Below are 24,911 nucleotides of genomic sequence, written 5' to 3'. Positions count from 1 at the left end.
GAAAAAAGAGCATTTCTAACGTTATTCTCACTCACAAAGCAGGACAATCAAATTAAAGTCGTTCTTCAATACAGGTCAGTGTCAACCACAGAAGCAGAATCGGTTCCTGTGGTGTTAACTTTCTGAAACTGTCATCATTTCTTCTCACCAGCAGAGGAAACAAAAGAAAAACAAAATGTCTGCCACAGTCTGAGCTCAAGTCCATGTTTCGTTCAGACGTTTTCTCCAGACACGTCCGCTTGCCGCTCTGTGGACCCTGATCCCTTTGTGACCATCATGGCATAATATGGCACAGTAAAGCTAAGGTGGATCTCTTCTTTCAAACAGAGTGAAGTTCCACATTAAATCAGTCTTTTCGATTGTACTTCAGTCCAATGCCAGCCAGAAAGGAACAAATCACAGGGTCAGCAAATAGTCTGCACTAAAATAACAGACTTTCTCCAAGCCTTGCCACTAAGCCTCGTTATCCTCAAGACACACCACTCAGAAGGGCGGAAACCAAAAAGCATGAATTGGATGAAAGAATATCCTGAAAAGGCTGTTAAATATTTTAATACATCTTTATAAGCAATCAGAGTTCTCAGAGGCAACGCCACACCGAGCACCTCACTGCCAGTCAAAGCTCTGCTTTGTCACAGACATCACAATTAATGAAGAGCTGAGGAACAAACAAACATAAAGAGAAAAAAAGAGGCAGATGACACCTTACTATGACAACAGGACACAGACATTATAGAAATGTGAAGAATCATATTTACTCTCCTGAGTCCACTGAAAACAGAGAAGACAAACTGAGGGATGAAAAAAAGAGTGAAAGAGAGAGAGCAAACATGGAGTGGAGCAAAGTGGAGCGATGATGACCGGTGTGTATACTGAAACGTGTATGATGGAGAGAGTGGGAGCGCTGAGGGAGATGGATGGAGGAGGCTAGCTCCAGAGACCAGCGTAATTTCCGTGCAACCCAGAACACAGAGGTCCTCCAGCCACAAACAGCTTGGTGCCAGAGTCGTCGTAGCAATGTGTGTAGACGGCGTTGGGGAAGGAGCTGATATCCGAGAAGTAGCTTCTCCACGTCTCATCATGGTTCTGAGGCACAAAGAGGAAGACAGCAGAACTGTCATTATAACAGCAACATTTCTTTCATAAGCTTCATCTCATAAATAAGGGTGAGTGTTCTTATTTAATAATGAACACTAAACAATTCTTCTCAGTGTGATTCCCTGTAAAATATTAGCATCAAGGTAGCGGTGCCTCACATTTATGTTCCCACACTGAGTTTAATACTACTTAAGGCAGATATACCAAAAACTGACATCTGAAGCATGCAAGACATTAAATTAACATATTCTTTACTTTTATACTGGAGTTTCATAATGAATAGCCTGTTAGCAATCTGTTTACTTAACTATAAGCTATATTTTAGCTTATAGTTAAGTAAATAAGTTGTCAGCTCCTCTGTTTAAACAAAACCAGGCTCTTGCTTCATCTATCAATACACCCTGTGGTTAATGCAAGCAACCTAACTGTCCATTCACAGCATAATGGTTTTTAGCAACCTGGCACATTAATATAGTATCCAACTGATACCGCAAAAAGAAAAGTATGTGACATTCTTTGTAAAAAACCACATAGGCATGGTATGGCAATGTTTGGTGCCCTGTATTTGCCATTGCACTTACAAACCTGATAACTCAAAGTAGAGTGTCAACCAAAAAGTTAAAATTATTCCCCCAACTACATCCCATTATGTGAAAAAAATAAATAAATAAATAAAATAAAATAGAGAGTGGAAACGTATCTTGCAGTGTCAATGTATCATACAGACATTTTATCTGGTCTCTTAGCTATTTGTAGTCTTATAGAACCCAACCCATCTGAGGCCTGGAAGAACAAATGGCATCTTTTCACTGAGAATTTTACCACTTTTTCAAAATCACTAAAAAGGGACAAACAGGATCAATACAATACTACAATCTGAAAAAGAGCTCTACCAGCCAGCCTCTCCCTGTGGCGAGTTTAAGGATTCCCTCTGCACTGGACTTCCGGTACCCGCCGGGAACATTGGATGCACCGTCAAGGAAACGCTGGGCCCTGATGTCGTAGAACAGCAGGGAGCCTTGGCCTGTGCCCACTGTCACTATGTGTTCATAGAAGCTGACAGAGCGGATCCCTGTTCAAAACATTACACATACAAAATGAAGTGACAATACAGAAGATGTGATGCAATAAAGCAGTAAATTACAATGAGGAACAGAGTATATTTGTGGAACACACCACTGCCACGCTCCCTGGAGCTCACAGACTTGATGTTCTGGGAAGATTGCCGAGGATCAAGGAAGGACACGTGAGCCTGGGATCCGACAGCATACACAGACCAGTCCAGTCCATATGCCAGGCACACATTCTCCTTGCAGTAAGGAAGCTTAGTAGACAGCTCCTGAAAATCAAGAACAACGCAAGAAAAAGAAAAATATTTATAAAAATGAACCAAAGAAAGACACAAGTACATGGCAGAAACGTACACTGGTTTCTTGCCACTTTACCTTACACAGGTTGTCTTCTGCCTTCCATAAATGAAAATATCCATCTAGAGACACTGCACCCAACTCCTGATCAAACAGCGAAGAGAGATATGCATCAGGAATATAAAAGTGTAAAACATCATCTGATCTACATGCATTTATACCAAGTACCCAAGGGGAGGACAGAAGCAGACCTTATGGCTGTTATTGAAGGCTAGGGCGCGCACTTTGCAGTTGTATGGATGGGTGTACTCCTTAGGGATGTCTTTAAGGGCACGATGAGAGATGTGGGCATAGCAGGGGACTACCTCCTCAGCCTGCTGTTTCTCAGCCAGGTTCAGCACCTCCTCAGACACCTCCCAGAGACCCATGGAGCCATCCCGAGAACCTAAGACAAGAAAAAAAAATGAAGAAGAAGTAGAAAAGAATACACATATAAATGCACATGCATACACACACACACACACACACTCTCCTGGTTAAAAATGACAAAACATTAAGCGTTTAATGGTCTTAACAATAAATCACTAAACAAATACATAAATGGAGGAGGAAAGGAAAAGAAGGGAACAATAACAAAAAGTAGAGAACAAAAAGAGATGGGGAAAGGTAAACTGCAGTTACAACAAGCAGCAAATAAGACAAAAGATATTTGACCCGAGCTGTATGATGTGAGAATGACAAGAATAAAAGATTCAAGCACACTGTTTTCAATAAATATGACGCAAGTGCATGTCAGCATACAGTACAATACAACGCAATACAATATGTGCTATACAAAACAATACAGCCCCTTTCAAACATGTACTTTCACACAACACTGGGAAATTTGACCAAAAGTGGCAAAAGCCTTGATGCAGTAATCAACCTGCATGAGACCTAGTTTCAAATCAAGCTAGGTCTACACATTACTAGGAAAGATGGTGTTTTAATTACAGAATTTGCCTACAATGTAGGATGTATTCAAAATATTGATACAGCAATACATTGTGGATAAACGTGACAATGTGTATTGTGTGCTGGTTGGCATTAATGAAGTGAGGATCTTTTACAAACTGTTGAAGACACATATGATCATTGTTGGTTGTGTATTCAAGTTGGTTTTACTTTTACAGTTTAGTTTGCAGTTGTTGCGAGTTATTCATTTGTAGCTGCTGTGACAGCACCTAGTCGTTAGTGTTTTGGTTACATGTTAATAGAGCTGCTTTGTGTTGTAGCACTGTTAAAAACTAAGCAGATGTATTTGGTCTGCATGTAATCAGTGGCAAAAATTAGTTAACAAACCATTGTGCTTCTACCAGAACGTTAAAAAAACCAATAAGGTTAGCATCAGGTGTAGACTAAACACTTATCCTGCTGCTCTGGACAGCTAACCAGCAAGTTCATTCAACGTAAATATCTGTGTTTTATTATTTTCTTTTTAGCACTCTATGTACACAGGTGTAACTTATATTTACATCTGGTATGAACTGACAGCTAGTTTAACATTAATGTTCATTTTTTAAATCTAGATCATAAACGTGTTGACTGTGGTGTGTTTAATCTGCTGTCTCTTTGCTCAAGAGAGATCCCATTACTGCCTACAAGCACAAGATAAACATAAATCTAAATATTAATTCACTCAGACACTTCTTATGGCTGTACCAGTTAAATTAAGCTGGATACCGAGGCGCATTATATACCACCAATGGTAGTGCCAAGTAAATCATACATTTAATAGTCAACAGCATACAGAAATATGAGATTCATAACAAAAATTTGGTGAAAATCAACTGAGTGATAAGGAAGTTATGGCCAATTTAATCATGAAAACTCATGTTTCAATACACATGTATTTGTTTACAAGCAGATCCTTATCACTACATGGCGGACATGCAAATGCATCGCTTGAGAACAGACAACGCGGCATCCATTTATTTATATCTATGTAACCAGCACCCCAGAGGAAACCACACCTATAATTTTGATTGACTGACTTAAACATTACATCATTCTCCCCAACCATATGTAATGACTCATTATTACTGCAGCAGTTTTCAACAAAGTTTAAAGTGAAAATTGACCAAAAATGTCTGTTGTACATTTGGTGTGTTATATTGCTGTAACGCTCGTACTGTCATGTGTACCAAGTTGGTGACGATATCCAGCCCTACTACAAAACACTGAGTTGGCAAGTAATAAAACAATAGCAGACTGAACTGACAAAAGGAGAGAAAAGCCAAAAATCAATGAAGAACAGGAGAAATGTCTAAAAATAAAAGTAATGAAGGAGCCACTGGCCATTTGTATTGACATCTTACATCATATGGAATGGGACATTTATGGCAAATGTGACTGTGTATCCTGATAAAATACTATTTGAGGGCTACAAGTAAAAGATATGCTGATAACATCTCGAACCTTAAGCGCAAAAACACTATTGAACAGAATACAGTACTGTGCAGTGCACAACATTGGGAGGTATACTGGATGAGAGAGAATACAGTCCAGCACATAAAAGACAGGGGTCACCATTAGTTGTTCAGAATTCTGACAGCCTGTGGTAAACAGCTGTCTACGAAGTGGGAGGTGTGCCCCGTCATGCTCGTCTCTGCACATCTCAGCTGTCTGATTTTAACTGTCATGTTTTCACAATATCTTCACTGGGTCTGCCTGCTGTAGCAGCAAGATGTTTCTGGCTTCAATGATGACAATTAGGTTTAGGTTTGAAGTTTCTACATCTTTAACTTTGTAGGTTTAACTCTGTCTTCTCAGCTGCCTGATTTTAACTCAGTTTTGTCATCTTCTCTGGCAGGAGTGTCAGATGCATGCTTTATAGTGAAGCGTGCTGCAGTGTTTGTGTTTAAGTCAATGCAGCTTTCTGGTTGATCACTATTGTTTTGCATCAGGGCAGAAGCGTTGGAATAGGTAGGGTTATAACTGCACTGCTGTTAGGAATAGTGTTTAACATGATATAAAGATGCTGCGGGACATTAAAACATTTGAAAACTGTAATTGCAAAGTTGGCCTACCGACTTTATGTGTGTGTGTGTTTTTATCCAGCAATCAGCACAGAGTTTTCTTCTCCATTTGTTTAAGAGTGCTTGATATTCTGCTTGTAGGCAGGATGCAGAAGAGCAGAAGAACGGTCAGATTTTCCAAATAAATGGACGTGCAGTACAGATCGGCAAGATTTTTAGAATCACATCCACGTCCATCTGGATTCTTTTGAAAACAAAGTTTTTACTCTGTATTTTGGCCTCTGGTCCATACAAAAACTGGGTTTTAGGTCAAAATCTTTTTGAAAACACTCTCCAGGGTGGGGATATTTTAAAACTCTTTTCAGCATTTCTCTGTGGACATGGAAAACACAGCTTTTTAAAAATGACACCATTAACCTGTACATGGTTGTTGCTGTTTCCCTGCCTTCTGAAATATGGCTCACTACCATGTGCCCTGCGATTTGGGGATTGATCACGTTTCTAACACCATTGTGTGGAGGCGACAAAGTACTGCACTTAGTTCTTTTAAAGGAGATGTGAACTAGACTGCAATTATAAAAAAAAAAAACTCAATTAAAAGATGTTACCTGATGATTAACTTGAGTCAGGACTGAAAAATAAATCCTGAACCACAATTAAAATGGAGTTTAAAACATTGCTAATGTTCTGATATTATCCTTTCATGTATACATTAGATCCAGTTCTCACTGTCCAAGATCATCTTCCAGGTGTCACTTAACTTGTTTACAAATTTCAGAAGACAGCTCATCCCATGCAGCACTGACATTCGGCAGAATGTAAATATGGTTAACAGAACTGAAGAGAATTCTCTACGAAGATTAAACAACTGCCACCTGTCTGTACAGCACTAATGTGTAGGACTGTATATTTCATCATCATTGCACAACATATACACACATAAACGTTGCTATGTTACAGTCAGTTCAGTGTAGGTAAGTTAAATACCATCTAGTGTATTAGGTTTCAGTGTAGTCTCTGTGAAATGGGACACACAGTATTCCTGCGACACCTACATGTACTAATGAAGCAATTAAGTTCATCCAGTTCATCTCCAACAGACTGAACATTAGTCAGCAGGATACTGGCAAAGGGAGATCAAGCAAGATGGCAGCTCAGTCTGACCAGGACGTCAATATGCCTCACTATTTCGGTGAGGTTCCTGATGTTTGCTGTTATTCAACAGATCTAGAATAGTCAGAGAATGTCTTGTGGTTTTGGACTACACTGAAAAACAGGGCTAATAGCTAACAATATTTGGCCATTGTGCACTAGAGCAGGCGATGATTCATGAATAAAGTGTGCAAAACAATAAAATGAAAACAAATGCAGAAGCAGGTAGCATACTGCCATAGGATGACATCACCTTAGACGGTGGCTTTCAGGATTGACTAAATAGTTTAATAAAGCTCACTGAACAAAAACAATAACGTTGCACAAAATCAAAATGAAGGCCTCTTACCAGACACAGCCATAGTGTCACTGATCCAGGCAATGGAGAAGATCCAGTCATTGTGTCCATCCTGCCATAAGTAAAAAGACCAGTTTGCATGTCACAAAAACAAAGAATATGATTTGTTAAAAGAGCACTAAAGTTAACATAAAGTTGACAAAAAAAAACTAAGATGATAAATTACAGATATACTCACATCCCCCACACAGACAGGGTCTAGAGTGGGCAGTCGGTAGACAGCCAGGCTGTTCGGGTTATCTCCTCCAGTAGCCAGCAAGGTGCGTGAAGGGTTGAGCTCAATGGCATGGATGCCACAGCCCTGCTGGGCATCCAGTCCAGCAGCTGAGCCTGGAGCATGAAAAAGTGGGCCCAGGGAGCCCCCTCCCCTTCCTTCTCTGTCCTTCAGCATGGGAATCCGGGTAATCTGTCCTGTTAGGACGTCCACCACGAACAGCTGTGCATGCAGAAATAACAAAAAAGACCTTTCCTCATTAGTCTGTTGCAGCATATATAATAGAATATGATAAAAACAAGAACAAAACAAATCAAATGTTTACAGATCTTTAAAATCTCACCGTATTGCACTTGGTCCCACACACCACTTGACGATGATTAAGCCACTGAGAGGCAAACACTTTGTTGAGGCAGCCCAGGGAGAACTCTCGCTCTCGGAGGATTCCAGGGATGCGGCCGGCTGCAAAGCCACGCAGGCTGCTCTGGAACCTCCACTCATGCTGCTGCTGTGGGCGGAATTCCCGTCCCCGGATAGCGCAAACCACTGACTGACGACCCTGCCACCACTGCTGGGCATGCCGCGACAAAGACGATATACGGGCACGCTTATATACAGACTGGCACCAATCAAGCTGTCAGAAGAGAACATACAAGCTCAGATAATAATTGTTTTCTTAATAAGAAATAGTTTTAAATCAGTACACACACATCTTTCCTTAAAAATTGGTTTAAACAATGTCATTGATGGCAAAAACATGCAAACCCTTGTATTTAGCATCTAATGCACATTTTATTGGTAATACCCTCAAACACTTTCTGTAACTGCTGATCCAAATTTCTTCTGTTTGAGCCACTCTATTCTTGGGTTACTCCTGTGCTCTGGACTACTGTCACGCTGTCTGACAACACTTCTGAGTATGAGATCTCAGACTGCTGATAGAATTTCTTAGAATGCATTGTACTACAGATGTCCCAATCTGATCCATAACTACTGAAGCCAATCTAGGCTTGTTGTTAATGGATCACATATCGTTAAACCCAATCCACCTCAGATTGCACTCTGATGCACTCTGATCAGAGCAGGAGGTGAAGAAAACTGGATTGGCACATCCCCAAAATTTGCCAAAATGTTAAGCTTTTGCATAATCATACACAATCATTTTCCCCTGTATTCTTACATCCCTCGAACACTTACAATCAGTTTCTTATTGTTACATTTCCTGGATGCCACCCTAGGGTGTAATGTTCATCATTTCAGGATTCTATGGTGTGCCCTTGCACTGACCATTGTAGGATGGGCTCTCTTAAGGACAATACCAAGGATGCTGAACTTCTTGCATTTGCCTGACTGTGGACTGATGGAGATACATGTCTTTAGATTTTTTTTGTAACCCTCTCTAGTTTTATGAACTACAGAACTTTTTTCTAGTGAAATCTCTCTTTATTGGGCCATAGTGCACTTGAGCAGAACTTTGACCATGTGAATAAAATAGTCTGTGCGTTCTTTATGTTGTAGGGAATGTTAAAACTAAGGCTGCACAATAAATTTCACGTTTATTGTTTTGCGATATGAGGTTCTGAAATAAACACATCATTAGAGTGGCAATGACAGCTACAACTACAAAACACACACTCTGAGACATTAAAATATCGCATATAACTCAGCTTTAATGTAAATTTAACTCAAAACAGAGTAGCAAAGGGGACAACAAACAGCACACAGGCTAGCTCAGGTTCTACTGTTTTCCTGCTAGTGAGTTGGGCTACCTTATGCCCCCCCCAGAGTCTTTCAAAATAAGAGTGTTTCAAAGTTCTCACAACTGACCTACACAAACTGGTAAATTAAATATAACAGGGTCTAGTTTTATAGCTTCTTAAACTAGTCTAAGGGCTAAGACATCTTATAAACCAGACTGTTCACTTAGACACTTAGAAAAGACAATACCTATCTTAATTCAGAAATTTTATTTTATCTCCAGTTAGCAAATCTTAACCTACTTGATCGAAGTCGACAATCAACTGTCAAGTCTGTTACTTAGCAACCATACTCGCACAGCTGAAATGTAGACATGTGATCAAAATAATCTTTAAAATACAAGTTAGTTAGGCAGACAGTTACCATTATCGATGTAAAAAACGTCAGAAAAACTAAAGTGAGATAAACGAAGTTACGAATATTGTAAGAGTGCCCCCTGCTGTTTATCAGAGCCTATCCCCAGTTTCAGTTTCCATTTCCACCTAAACATTTTTACTCCTAAAAAACATTCAGCCCTGTCTCATTATTCACTGCCATCACTGTAATATTTAACATTAGCACCCAAAGGTAACAATTTTTATAAGAAAATCCAGAAAAAAAGAAAAAAATCACAAGTGAGGTCACCATTTCGCAATGTAGATAAATATAACATTATTATGCTAGTGATAGTGAACTATGCGGCCTGCCTTTCTTATTTGTAGTTAGTAAGTGGTGGGCAGCATACCGGTATGAATGTGAGTATCAGTATGACGTTCTCTAATGATATGAATTTTGCTGTACCTTGGATACTGTGATAAGCCCAAACACAGTCAACCACAAAAAGTGCTGCCCACCAAACAAACTAAACATGAGCATTAACAGCTTAAATAATGCTTATAAACTCAAAGAGAAAGAAGCTACTAGAGTGTGTGGTAGTATTTACTCAAAAATACTTTTTAGTTGCTGCAATAATACTACTAAGAATAATACTAATAATAATAGTACTAGAAATAACAGTGGTAGTATTAGTAATGGCAATAATTATTTTTGCAGTTGACAAATAACTGCCAGTTAATTGTGGTTGTGATGTCACAGCACATGAGTGTTTGGTTGGTTCTGATTGGTTCACAGGTTGTTTACAAGCTCTGTTATTAGAACAAATTTCCTAAATTTAAAATTTAGGGTTGATAATTTAGGCCATAATTTCAGCCCTAATCTTTCATATTTCTAAAATAAGAAAGGCAGGATGTGTTGCTGAAATTGCATAATCTTGCAAAACTTCTAAACCAAAAGATATTCACTTGTTTTATGGGTCTATCCCCCAACCCCCAAGTCAGTGGACATTGGCCCTACATTACTGACCTAGATCCTCACAGTCAACTAGGTCAGGGAAGGATCTTAGCCTATACACACCTTCAATCTGAGGGCTCAGCCACAAGCACAACTGTCTCAGCAAACAAATATCTATTCATGGTTTATATACTATACTCATTTATATCTAAAAAAAGATGTAAAGTAGAATCTCCTGGTGCAAAATAGTGATCCTATAAAACAATGCAACTTATCATCGACAGTCATTCCAAAAAAGGCAAATCACCACCAAAAGAGCCCAGGAGGAAAACTGCCAAAACAATTTTTAATTTCAATAAACTGTTTCAAACGCTTTGTTGACACTCTGTTGAAATCATTAGACTGTTAATATTCACACAGAAAATTAGATTCAGAAACAAAAAGTAGGCTCTAGACCAACAATCGGTTTAAGAAATGAATGTAAACCCTTCAGAACAGTCTGAAGTGTGCAGCCAAGGGGCATATTACAACCAGGGGTGAATATCTGACAATTCAACATGATTACAATTATTTAAGAAACAAATGCACCATAAAGTTTCAAATTTCAGAATAACTCCAAGTCACTTTTTAAAAGTGCGCTACATACACAAATGTGACTGGAGGAGCTTTTTACATAGAAGTGAAATACAATGAAAACAAAACCCAAAGCTTTTTTTTCTAATATAATCGATTTGTCAATATATTTATTGTAAACTACTCTTACATTTCAAAATGTACACAGGTAAACATCTCAGAAACCACCAATTATCTACACACAGTGTTGTGATGAAGTGGGGAGCCTGAGCTGAACTGAATCAGTCTGTTCAGTTCACTACTGAATGACTTTTCACAGTTCATAAAACAAAACAAGCAATGTGTGTTTTTGTGAGATTTCCACATCAAAGCAAACGAAGAAAAAAGTACTTGTGATTATACCACAGAGAGATTCTTCTTCAAATAAAAAAAAAGTGTGCGTCATTGTTGAGAACAATGTAAACCTTCAGTACCAGCCTGAAGCCCCCTGCGGTTCACATCTGGGAAAGCAGGGAATGTGCTTGAATTAAAGCAGAGAAAAGGTGAGGATTTCTAGTAATCCAGACAGCACAAACAGAACTGTGCAAAAGTCAGATAACACCCTCCATTTTTAAAAAATAAACATTAAACCTTAACAACTAAATTAATATAAACAGTCTTCGGTATTTAGTGTGTCCACATTTTGCCTTTATTATAGCTCCCAGTCTTTTAATAGAGGGATATTTGTGTACACACTTCCAAGATTCAATCTTAGAAGTCGGTTGCATTTTCTGCTTCTCACAATCCAAATTATATCAAACACACGCAGTGATGCTAAGGTCTGGACTCTAGGGTTTTATTGGCCATTTCCTTTTCTCAGTAACAACTTCTTGACAGCTACACATCCTTTCAGACCCACTGCACTGACTTATCTTCTCACAGTGGAAGGATGGACTGAAACACCTGTGGATTTTTTCAGATCTGAAGCAAGAGTGGAGCTTGATTATCTCCTCTTTCTCAGAGGTACTCTCAAACAGTACTTAATGCTTATCTGAAGGTGACAGTTTTGGTGGTCCACCAGGTCTTGCACGGCTATCAGGAGTCCAATCTTTTAATCATTTATTGAACTCTAGCTTTAAATACTGTTTAAATACCCCCCCCCTTACTAAAAGTCTGGCAATACTGTTTACAGAGCGTCTGCGATTCCTTAAAAATGTGTGTGTCAAATGGCATGCCCTAATAATATGTATTAAACTAAATTTATATCATCAGATTTTTGGATATGTATGGGTGTCATTTGATTTTTTTGTGATCGATCAAATGTACACTAAATTAAACATTTAATAATACAGGGTCACTTGTACAAAGCAGTGGCATGAATTAGACTAAAGTCACCTGCTACTGAGCTAGTCTACACAGAGACACATCAATAAGGGCTAGAGTTCATTTGAAGATTGTTTTATATCCGCTGTATCATTGCAAATTTAGACTTAATTTGAAATGGCATTTAAGTATTAGGAATAAATGCTCATACATGGTCCAAAAGCTGAAATCAGCATATCATCTGAACAGTCTTAAACTTAACTAGAGATACTGATTTTCTACTTCGAAGAAACAACTCTATCAATTCACTGAACTTTATCATAGATGTTGAGATAAAAACGTTCACTAGATATGAACAAAGCAGATTAAACAATCACAATAAATTATGGTCACAGGTTAGGATCTGAAAAAGCAAGAGTGACACTGCATTACTCAACGTCCCTTACAGCTGTACTTAGTTCAGTCTGGTAAATGAACTGGCTGACATCGCTTTGCTGTAACACACACTGCCATTTACTGATAACTGTCATTGTCTAAACACAGTTTGTATTCCTGGCCAGCACATTTAAAGAGCCCCTACGATGGAAAACCACATTGTCCTTGCTTTTTGGAAATAAAGGAATTTGATGTAGTATGAAAACATTCATTCCCCAGTCCATACAGTTCATACAGAAGTCGAATCTAAAAGAGTGTTCGAAAGAAATTTAAAATACTTCAATGAACAGGCCTTCTTTCAAGATTTATAACAGAGTGACAAAGAAAGCAGAAACCAGATTTGGCTTAACTTATCTTAGGTCCCTATTCCATTTAACTGCTAACAAACATGCTCCCTATAAATACTATCAAGTCGAAGCCAAGACAAACCTCGGTTCTCTACAGCTATCTGAAAGGAAAGTAATGTTGCTTGGTCTAAAGCTTGTGCTTCCAAATTAACCTCAGACTGGATCAGGCTCAGGTAGATTAGGAATAGGTGCTACTACATGGTCAAGCCTACTATTTGGACAGTCTTAAAAACAGTGCATCATCACCTACTAAATTCTGGAAACGTGGTAAAATCTTTAAATGGCTCTGGTTCTTCCCCTTTTCCTAAAATTTTAAAAAGATACAAAACTCAAGCTACGACACTTAATAGCCATTCTGCTGTAACAGGTCACCTTTTTGATAACTGGGCAAAGTACTAAAAAAGGCTCCTTTTGAGATGGACAGAACCCCTCAGCCTCAGACCAGCATTATCATGCCTAATATATTCTCACTTCAGCATTTTAATTCTTTGGCTGTCTTAAAAAAACCTTGACTCATATTGATACCAGAGTCCGTTTGTGCAGTTGGTTTAGACGCCTGTCTTTTGCGGATGGCTGTGACTGTTTTAGCTAAACCTTTGACACACTGTTTTAACATAATCTTACACTTAGGACAAATCCCTGAAGTTTGGGAAACTCCATAAGGATGGGTACACTAGTGATTTAAAAATTCTACCAATTTCAAAGCTTTCATGCTTAGCTAAAATTTTACAATCACTTATAAATGACCAACTAAGCTCCTTTGTATCTCTCAACTGTGTGTTAAAACTGGGGAAGCCATAACACAGTTTTTTTCAGGCCAAGTAGAAGTATACGTTTTTTAAGTACTCGCCTATACTGAGTCTGATACCATACTGAGTAACCTACTTAGAATAAAGCAGTTACTAATGTAAGTGTAATGTACTGTAACAGTTAAGTCATTAACATCTAGCTGATTTTAAATGACAAGAATTAGCTAGCTAGGCTACATTTACCTTGGAGTGAGTAGCGCTGCAGTGGAGAAGAGAGTTTTATTCCTCGTCAGAAAATCACTTTTGTACAGCTTCAAGTGAAGCATGTTTCATAGGAATGAAACCCGATCTGTCTCTTTAAACAACCATCTCTGTAGCACAGTGACAGCATCCAATCACATCCAAGCCTAATCCGAGGAGCTCACTTGTGGAGTTATGTCTGAAATATTTTGCTTGGCTAGTTAAGCTGTAGCTAAATGCCCATCTAAAGCCAGACATACACTGTGATTTGAGAGATCTTGTTCTTTAACTCATACTGTATGTTTGAATAGACCGTCATATACAGACAAAGCCTACGATTTATATACTCACACTGTATGAAAATGCTCAGTCAATTCTACATGAAACGCAGCCCTTACAGACAGCTTTGTCTATGAACAACTTCAAATAGAGCTGTTTTCAGAGTACTGAGCATAAAGAAACTGAGCAGCGCTGCTAACACCGGGCACTGAAGCTAAAGCAGACAGTAATTCACACAGTAGGGCAATACAGTCTCCCTAAAACCTGTTCAAAAATCACTGTATTAACATTTATACCACACTATTCAGTCAAACAGAGTAAAGTCGGCATAAACAGACTTTGGTAGGAGATATTGCCTTTTTCCACTTCTGTTCAGCTGTTCAGCTTCATGTCTCCATCCGTACTGGGGAAACGGCTGCGACTGTGTGTTTAAAACAGTCTAAAATCACACAGTGACCTGGTGGGTATCCGCTAAGGCAGAATGTATAAGGGGACTGATGGCTTTGTGTCTGACTGAGACAGAGTTATTAACACTTCTCTGTGTGAGCAGTGCCTCCTTCTCTGTGTTTGTTCATTAGCGCAGCAGTGTACACTCGGTTTACGTCACCGCTGTTATCAGAATGTTTGTAAGTATGATTAAATGAGCACAGTATTGGCCCGTTACTCGATACCAGTATCGGTACTGATGCATCCCTAGATGAAACCATATCAGCCTGGTCCGCAGTTTCACTAGTTATGAATGACATTCTGTCTTCTTTGGACTGTAGACTTAGCTCTGCTGCTTTATTTATTGATCTTTCTAAAGCACTTGATACTGCAGATCATTAATTGCATTGAAGAAACTGCCCAGTATCAATCTGGAAGAAAAAAGCATATAAATAGTTTCATAGTCTTTCGAATAGAACTCAGTGTGTTGCTGTGGATGATTTCAGGTCTCAGTTTTTAGAAATTACTAAAAGAGTACCACAGGCTTCTATTTTAGGTTTCTTTATTATTTATACATAAACAATATTGGAAACCATTTAGTAAGACAACATCTATATGCTGATGGCACAGTTCTATTAATGCTTCCTCTGTAAACGTAGCTGTAATAAGTCTACAAAGAGCTTTCAACACCAGTCAACATTCCCTATGGGAAACTGAATGTGTTTCAGAACAAAAATACCTTGGAATACAGCTGGATAATAAATGGTAATTCAGTCAACATGTTCAAGAGATAATCAAGCTAAGCCAAGCTTAATTATTTGTATAGAAACAGATCATGTTTTTATTTGAGAATATACAAAAGATGGTTCAGGCTGTTTTAAGACCTGATTTATTAGTTTAATTAGATTAAAAACTGGAGACAGGCGTTAAACCAGAATTGGGGAAAAGCTGTTGTTTTTAAACACACCTTCCCATTAAATACTTTTAAAGGTATAACTGATTTAATGTTTTCAGATAATTGTGAATGTTAGAAATGTATACTATTTGTCTCTCTCTTACATACGCATATATTTACAATACTTTTAATTGATAAACTAATTATTTTTTATTAACTGCCTTAATCATTTCAACTACTTCATCTTTTATTTATCATTATTTTTTTTCTCCACCTTCTTTCTATTTTATGTAATTCTGATTTTGTATTAGCGCACCCTGCAAATGAGGTCTTTATAATTTTATAAAATATTCAATTTCTTGTTCAAGTAAGAGATTTTGCCTGAATGCATGTTATGTAATATTCCTACTAACAGTACTACTATTAAGTAACAGAACTTAAAAAAGGTTAAAAAACATTCATTGTTTTGTGTAATAAAGTCTTTTTTTCCTCTAAAATTGAGTTCATTGAGCTCATTTTCTCTTAGCCATCATAGGCATTAAGTTGGATCCCTGTTAGTGGAGGAAATGTTCATCTTGAGAAAAGAGAGAGAGAATTAAAGTTAACTTAAAGTGGAACCGATTTTTCTAAATGTCTGCATAACTCGGTGGTTGATATGTAAACAAAAAATCATTCAGTGGTTTAATGTGAAATTGAGAAACTGACCGGCTCAGATTTCTTTACAGCGGTGGTCATAAAAACCCGGGGTCATGATGTCCACAACACAATTATAGCCGTTGGATTTACCATCCAAAACCACCAGTGAACCTACACGCCTTCTGAGCTTTATATGTAATGTTGATGGTAAAACAGTGATAAATCTAAAAAAAAAAATAATTCTCTTTGGGGACTATTTTGTCTCACAATATCCTCCATCTATCTCTCTGGATTTATTAAAATAAAAAAACAGCCTAAAATCTTAACTAACATCTTAAAACAATGTCTAATTCATATTGTAATGTATTTGTAAGCGATTTGTGCACAGACTTTCTGTGAGGGAGCCTTTACCCTGCTGTTTTCTTCAAATGTACTAATATCTTTATACTTGGGAACAATTTGAAAATGATAATAATTAACACTATTACCCAAGTCTGTGTGTCAGGTATCAATGTGTCAGTCATTTATTTAGAGACAGTAAACAATTAATTGGGTCAAACTGACCCCAAAGATAGTGGGGTATAGAGGGGGTATAGAGATGGACGTCTGTTTCCTGTCGTCACCACCACTGTTGACAATTTTGATTTGGTAATTTTCTGAGCATTTAATATCGAACCACTTCGAATGACTTGTTCACCATGCATTTGTGCAAAAATCAGTGGGGTTCCCTTTAATGGGTTAAGTTTACCAAATATCCAGAACCCTCTGAGCCAGTTGTAGGTATGTATTAGTTATCGAGCTGTTAACTGCAGCTCACAGGTCTGGTGCACCCCTGTGTTACACCATCTAACGTAGGTTAGCTACTTAGACATGTTTCGTTTGGCGCTAACCACATTAAAAATGCACGTTAAAATTTACAGAAAAATAATGATAGACATTTACGTTTATACTTTCCTTGTGACAGCAAGCTAGAGTATCTACACAGCTCAAACTGCGGCCTATTTAACAACACTTAACCTTAATGTTGTAACACTATAAATAGCTCGTTAGCTAAACAGCTAAGTTATAACGTTGCACAAAGCTGAAGTCAGCTTCTCACTCGAATTTTCCCAGAATTAATCGATGAACCATTTAAGGTGGAACGGGAAAATTCGCACAAGCAGCTGGAGAATGAGAGGCTGACTTCAGCTTCGTGTTACACACACCACCGGGCTGTAACCTTGCTGAGCTAAACCAGACAGCTCAGCCAACAAATCCGAACCACAACACCGCCAACTTAACCTAGCTAAATGCGAGCTGGTATCATCGGCGAGACGGTAACATTAATTAGCTAATGGGTTCACAGTAGCTGTAAGGTCGTTAGCACGACAGCTAGGTTTAGCTTAGCTAGGTTAGCAGAGCTAGCTAACTGTCGCCGTCGCTAACCAACCGAACAGCAAATCGGCTCAGGACCTACCTGTTGTTCCTTGAGCTCCCCTGCCTTCCTTTTCCTGCTAACTGTTTTTCTCGCCATAATCCGAGACACAGAGGTCCCTCACCCACATGGAGGGCAGTAACGCTAGCAGTGTCGCTGGGAAGTGGATCATATAATGGCGCTGCGCTGGGTGGGTTTAGCCGGCTAATCTGAAGCTAAGTTAGCGCTCGGTCAGTCGGATGGAGCGGGTGCTTGTCGGCGAGAACTGAAGCCTCCCCTCGTCAGATAAGCCGCTCTGGTGGCCTGGAGAAACTGTTTGTGTGGAGGAGCAGGCGGCTGTAGTACTCCTCCCCTCCCTGTGTGGTCGGGCTGCTGGTGTTTTTCACCTTCCTCCTCTATCCGTGCCCCTCTTTTCTCGGGCGAACGCGTCATCAACGGCGAGCGCAGCCGCACTCAACTCAAACAACAACAACAACGACGAAAACTAGTGATGCGGAGCCGATTCCAAAAGAATCGATTCTTCGACTCCAACAATAACTGCCTTTTACAAACAGTTTTATAATCCTTCCATGACCAGTTTCACCCCGTGATACTTATGAGCTGTTTGTATTGATGCGGTTCACCATTTACATTCAGCAAATCAGTTATGGAAACCAACCATACCGGTCTTTTTAAAATACAGACTCATTTTTATGTAAAATGAGCTGATTATTCCATAGAATTAAAGTATAAAGGGGAATAAAGGGTAAATTCTTGTTTAAAGGTAATTTTCCGTGCTTCTAGTGGCCGCTTGTAGACGTTTGCTAACCTTACAGAAAGTTTATTATGCTTAAAAACACATGCAAATAAAAAAAAAATCAACCCCCCCAGATTTTTTCAAGAATTAAATCGGATATATAAAACCAAAACGAACTGGTATCACCCAAACAATGTTTAATTTAATTATCCTAAAAAATGTGATTAACAATGTGGAAATCCATGTTTAAACCCCCGTCTGTATAAGGTCTAATAAACTTAAATATCATTAAGTCTACAGCTGTACAAGTTTTGCCGTCAACATACAGGGACAAAGCGGGATATATCACTCTAGAAATACCCTCCGCCTTTAATAAGCCGCGCTCAACACAAACAGCAACGAAGAACTAGTGATGGGGGCCGATTCCAAAAGAATCGATTCTCCGACTCCAACACGTCTGGGAGATGGGGTCGACTCTTGGCCAATGACTCTACGAGTCGAAATACTCGGAGTCGACTCTTCGACTCTGTGTTTTATTGTAATTGGCTCCTGGGATATTTTGACGGAGGAGTGTGTAATGAAGGAAAGAGTCTGAGTTTGAGTAGTGTGAGTTTGTTTAAACACCAGTTTTAAACTCCGCCAGCACCGCTGTAAGCACAAACTCTGCTCACAAAAAACATTCCCAAACTCTTCATTTTATTCGTGCTGAAGGTTTCAATAAACAATGACCTCATACGGTACACGGAACGAAAACGAAAACCAAAAATGAATAATATTTTTTCACTGAACGTTGTGGAAAAGAGGATCAAAGTTCCGATCCACCTTAAATGGCGCTGAGGTTACGTCCTGGCGCGGGCGCACCATTAATGTAACTGCTGCAACCCTTAAGGTGGACCAGAAAAGTCGACTAAGAAGAAAACTTCAGCCTCGTGAAAAGAGGAACAAGATAATGTGGAAACATTTTAGATAATATGAAAAATTCTTTAGGCTAATTAGAAGTTAATATAATTATAATCCTGTTATATTACATATATAATATAATCATATACTGCACGGCTCTCTATGTGCATGTGCAGCCTTCTCCCTGTGTGTGTGTGTGTGTGTGTGTCTGTAGGTGACCCTGAGTATGTTGCAAACTGCAGTGGTGTGTGCCAAGTAGGCCTCATCTAGGAGGGGGACAGAGAAGAACCTGTTTGTTCCAAATAAGTATTAAAATGTCTTTATATGAGAAAAGCACGTCCTTAGAGAGACTCAATTGTAACCATATTGAATTAAAGTAATACATGAAGTAAATAAGGTTTAAAGGCCTAGGCTGACTGTGACCTTGGCCTGTGCTTATTTTTTTAAAATATGTTACTTCTTGGATTAGAAATAAAGATAGAATTCTTGATAAGAAAATATGATGATGTTAATGATGACGATAATAATGATGTATAATGACGTGAAAGATAATGAAAGAAACAATGTAAGGTTTGGAAATAATAGTGTAAAAATCTAAATATATATAAAATATTTGGGAGAGTCAGGCGATGACCCCTCTTTGTCCAGTAAAGAGAATAAATCATTAGGTTTTGTGGGTTGGTCTGTTGTTGCCTGGGCCAACTCAGATTAACGCCTTAATCTTAATAGAAGAAATTGTGCCTTTTCCTGCCTATCCTGGTGTTTTGAGTTGTATTTTAATTTTAAATTTTTGAGCTGCCTATTTTGCCACAACAATAACATTCAACTCCAAGTTTCCCCATCAACCCTTATTATGTGATATAAGCTTCATTTTCATCATATCCCTACAATCTGTAGCTACTCAAAATGTTTAGGATGGTTTAATCTCTGCTGTTATCTCTTTAGTACCAGCTCTGGCCTGTGGAGCGGATTAGTTGACTTGATCCATTCCAGTGGCAGGAGTCAAGAGTTGGAGTCGACTGTAGAAAACCCGGGATCATGCATCACTATGAAAAACTCCACAGTAAGGGGAAGTTCGATTCACTTCACCCAACTGATTCTTTTGGGACTGAACATTGATTCAGTTTAGCGAACCAACACTTTAGTCCAAATAGGACTGAGGCTATTTATACATACATGCACTCACACATAACTGGACTACTGCACAACCCCTATACTCCTTACATACACAACACACACTATACATATAAATACATATACATAAAAGTATTTATAATATTTATTGACCCATTTCAGCTCTGCTCTTGCTCATTTCCACACATATGCACACATCTGCACTTTACATTACACATATCCTTATGTTTTATTGTATCTCTACATTTTTAGATTTATGTATTATTATAAATATAAATATAAATATAAATAAAAAATATATATTTTATTTATATTCTTGTATTGTATTTTCTGTTTTTCATGGCAATGGACAGTCATATAAGCATTTCACTGCACGTTATACTGTCTATGGCTGTGTGTGACCAATTAAGCATGATCTGATTTGATTTAAAACAGTGCACTATGCAGTGTGTCAGCCATGCCGCTGTGTTGTTAGATTTACCATAGAAAACACTGCACAGTGAGTAGTGAATGAGTTCAAAAGTGTGCCATTCCGAACACAGAGAGATTCTTTTGAATCGGCATTCGATTCAGTTTACAGATTTGTTTTTGTTTTTTTTTTTCAAATTGCATTTCAGTAATGTTGTTAATAAAGGCTGCTTAAATAATTTGCATAGCAGAAGAAAGATATAAAGTAGAAATTTCATGTTTCTTAGCATACGTGTCAGCCCACGCTACAAATTCAGGAACTGCTTGAACTGTATTTCTGGCAGCATTAACACAAAGATATTAATTAAACACAGAGAAACATCTCATTTGACTTGTGCATTCGTCGACCCCAAAGGGTTAAAGAGCATAAGCTTGATTTTATGTTTCTAACGGAAACATGGTTAAATGAAAATGGCACAGCAACTGCACTTGAAGCTGCTCCTGAAAATTGCAGATGTATGAATATAGTAAGACAGAGCAGAGGAGGAGAGGCTTGTATTTATAATGGTGACTTAACTGCAAAAATACCACCGTTGATGAATTTAACTCTTTTGAGTATGTTGCAATCAACTTTAGCGACACTAATTAATGTTATTAATTGCAATATACAAATAGATACAATTGCAATACAATAGACTTCTACAGGGAGATTCACTCGAAAGAGGCCCCGAATATTCTGTTGTAACTCCCATTAGGATGAAGCAATCTGAACCAAAAAAATATACTACATACCTTGACGTATGTGTAATCGATTGTATTATATGCAATGCTGGAAGTGATTTCTGTTTTCTGCCAGACACATGAAGGAGTGCGGGGGTATGCACCTGGAAGTTGCAAACGGAGGTTAAACGTCCTGACGGCTGTCCGGGGCCTACCACATCGCTCTGACGCAGGGGCATCCTGGCTTGTTCGAAGCTCCATATACTGAGGAACACATTGCAAGTTGCTTTGTTCAGATTACTTCATCCTAGAGAGAGCTATTACAGAATATCCGGGGTCTCTTTCAAGTGAATCTCCCTGTAGTTCTAGAGACATTTGATTTGACGCAGCACGTGGGCAGCTCTACCCACAAGCCAGGTCACATCCTAGATCTGGCAATTACTAAAGGTTTGAACACTACCGTGTCCCTCATCTCTGATGTTTTCATATAAGATGATTTCGGTATTTTCTTTCAAGTCAAAGAAGTAAGGAAGAAAGTGCCTGAAAATAATTTTTAAAAATGTTACACTGACTCAGAAACACTTAAGATGTTAAAGAATGTTTACAATAGTGCAGCAAATACAGCTCTGACTCCTTCATGTAATGATCTGGTCTCTGATCTAAATGCTGCATTAAAGGAAACTCTTGACATTCTCACATCAGACAAATGGAAGAAAAACCTGTGTACTCATAAAAATGCGTGGATGAATGATATTGTCAAAGAGCAGATCTCCACCTACAATAATGCTATGAATAAATCCAGACAGTCATACTTCGGTAGTGTAATTAGTAAAGATAAAGATTATACCGAAGTCCTTTTTTCCACCACAGACTAATTAACCCTCTGCTAGTGTGTCTCATGGTAAATTCTTCTAAAATTTGAATTTCTCCTAAATAAGAATTTATTTTCAAAATAAAATAGACTTGATAAAACAGGGTGTAGTTCAGCCGACTGAAACAACCTTCTTTATAAGCCACCTAAATCAGTGATGACATCTTTCTCTGTTATCTAGTATCAGGAGCTTACAACTGTTATAAACACATTAAGTTGGTCCACATGTGACCTTGACCCTGTTCTTACTTCACTCAAGAGTTTTTGATTGTGCTCAAAATGAAGTTTTAACTATTGTTAACTGTTCTCTGTCAACAGATTTTTTTCCAGATGCTTTTTAAAACTGTTCTAGTGAAGCCTCTACTAAAAAAGTAGCATGGATCCTTCCATACTCAGTAAACTTAGACCAATTTCTAACCTTCCTTTTGTGAGCAAAGTCTTAGAAACAAGTTATATGAAAAGGTTTAATCAGGATTTCATTCTAACCATAGTACTGAGAAAGCACTGGTTCGCGTTATCAGTGACCTCAAGCTCAGCGCTGATGCACAAAATCCTTCTATTTTAGAGAAGCTTGGCTCTTTTGCTTCGTATACCAAACCTGAAAGACGAAACCTGGGCGTAACCTTAGGCTCTGCATGCTGTTTTATCCCGTACGTCACTAAAATCACTGAAGTAGCTTTTCAGCAACAAAAACAAAAGAAAGAGCTCATATCACTCTCGATCTGCAGTGGATATCTGTATCGTTCAGGGTAGAATTCTGTTAGTAGTTTTTCAGGGCTATAAATCTATATATGACCTTTGAGACTTTTAAGAAACATTTGAAAATGTACCTCTTTAACTTAGCATTTCATTTAAATTCTATAACAACTCTTCACTATTTATCTTTTTAATTTGATCCGTCATTGTCTAGTATGATTTTAATTAATACTCATACTAATTTCTATTACTGTAAAGTTTTATCATCTGTCTGTAAAGCACTTTGTGCTGCCACTGCTATGAAAAAAGCTCTATACATAAAGATGTTCTTAGTGTTACTATACTAGTTACTGAGAAGGTGGATAAAAATAACAGGCCTCATTTACCAATCAGTCTTAAGAACAAATTTCTTCTTAAAACCCACTTTTTTTCGAAGACTCTGATAGTCACTAATGTTTTCTTATTTGTGATTTGTTGTTGGGAAACAACAGAATCTACACACACTCAAGAGCACAAATGTGCAAACAGTTCTGCAGTTTTAAAGCACATCTTGAATCTGACAGACTTTTTCTTAGGACCTTCCTCAAGAACAGATTAAATGAAAAAAATTAGGAGGATATTGAATGAGGCCCATCGTTTTTATTTGATTGCTGAGGACACAGCCTTCCCTCCACAGATAGATGGTGGGCTGTTCCAACTGGCATGCTTGCATTCTGCATATTGTTACACTGAATGCGTTTACATGTACTCATAATCAGATCACAATCAGATTTCTGCAGTTATCTGATTATTCAGATGGTCATGTGAAACCAGCATACTCCGATTTCTTAGATCGGAGTAAAGTCTAGAATATGATTAAGAAATCTGATAAAGAGAGCTGGATTTTAGCTCAGTAATCAGACTTCTCAGTGCATGTTAACTCTTACTCTGATTTCTTTCAGATTTCTCAGTCTGATCATGTGCGAAAATAGACAGCAGAACCAGAAATGAGCAAGCAGCGTTGTCGAGAGGTGGCAGAAAAACACTTTTGGAGCGACGCGGACACCAACTGCATGCTTGAAGAAATAAAGGATTTAATATTCTTCATCTTCTAGATGATGTATGTTCATATTTTCAGTTAAAGTGGGGAGTTTTTATTTTTAAAGCCGCAGGACAAAGTTTGAGTTACGTTTATGTCTTCTTCTGTGAGCTTATTGGGTGGCTGCAAAGCAGAAATCCAATTATTGCCTGACTCGTGTTTTCCCATTATCAGATTACTTATGTGCATGTAAATGAGTTGACCGGATATTGACAAAATCTGATTTTCTGCAGTTATCAGATTATTGAGTGCATGTTGACGCATTCACTAGCTACTGCACTCTAATCAGAAAACAGCGTGGCCATAGTTTAATTTTTTCAAAATTTCTACATAATTAAATTGTTGAGATGTAAACAAAGTCGTTCAGAGTGGTTTGATTTGAAATGGTTCATTGTACAAATTCAGAATGTTTTACAGTGGTGGTGATAGAAACCACAGGTCATAATGTAGCCATTTTTTTTTGCTATCCAAAACGATCAGTCTACCTACATTTAACATTAATTAACTAAAATAGTAAAATGTTTTTTGTAGGGTATTACCTGGCCCTGTATGTACATGAGTGTATTTTAGAAACAAAAATGCAAAACTGCCATAAAGCAATGTCTCAGACATCAGACTGCTTTCATAATTACTCATTAATTTTCTGTGAGGTAGCTTTTAGTTGCATTAAAAGCTTTGGATGTCTGGTTCCTATCACCACCACTGTGAACAATTCTGACTCTGCAAGTTTCTCTAGGGCGGAGCATTTCACATCAAGTTTGACATGAACCCCTAAACCCATAGTTAGCAAGCAGAAGCTGTTATTCTCTTTTCACCATGGTGGTCATCCAGAAAAGTGG

At 38.2% G+C, this 24,911-nt stretch overlaps 1 protein-coding gene across 1 annotated transcript; it reads right to left on the bottom strand.

Moving 5' to 3' along the window:
- Window positions 1-17,990, bottom strand: dcaf12 (DDB1 and CUL4 associated factor 12). The gene is made up of 9 exons (XM_036587942.1): window positions 17,572-17,990; window positions 7,550-7,840; window positions 7,171-7,428; window positions 6,984-7,044; window positions 2,717-2,910; window positions 2,544-2,609; window positions 2,275-2,437; window positions 1,992-2,170; window positions 1-1,086 (listed from the first exon to the last, which is right to left on the bottom strand). The coding sequence occupies exons 1-9, from the start codon at window positions 17,626-17,628 to the stop codon at window positions 928-930; spliced, it is 1,428 nt and encodes a 475-aa protein (XP_036443835.1). The 5' UTR covers window positions 17,629-17,990; the 3' UTR covers window positions 1-927.
- Window positions 17,991-24,911: the final 6,921 nt, after the last annotated feature.

This window comes from Colossoma macropomum, unplaced genomic scaffold, assembly GCF_904425465.1.
Source record: "Colossoma macropomum unplaced genomic scaffold, Colossoma_macropomum, whole genome shotgun sequence".
In the NCBI taxonomy this organism is placed as follows: domain Eukaryota; kingdom Metazoa; phylum Chordata; class Actinopteri; order Characiformes; family Serrasalmidae; genus Colossoma; species Colossoma macropomum.
The sequence above is the reverse complement of the archived record's forward strand: the minus strand, read 5'-3'. Positions and strand labels throughout refer to the sequence as shown.

Coding starts and splice junctions, on each gene's coding strand:
- dcaf12 (XM_036587942.1), bottom strand. CDS start 17,628: ATGGCGAGAAAAACAGTTAGCAGGAAAAGGAAGGCAGGGGAGCTCAAG. Junction 7,429..7,549: donor GTGGGACCAAGTGCAATACG/GTGAGATTTTAA, acceptor CTGCATGCACAG/CTGTTCGTGGTGGACGTCCT. Junction 1,087..1,991: donor CCACAGGGAGAGGCTGGCTG/GTAGAGCTCTTT, acceptor TTTGTGCCTCAG/AACCATGATGAGACGTGGAG.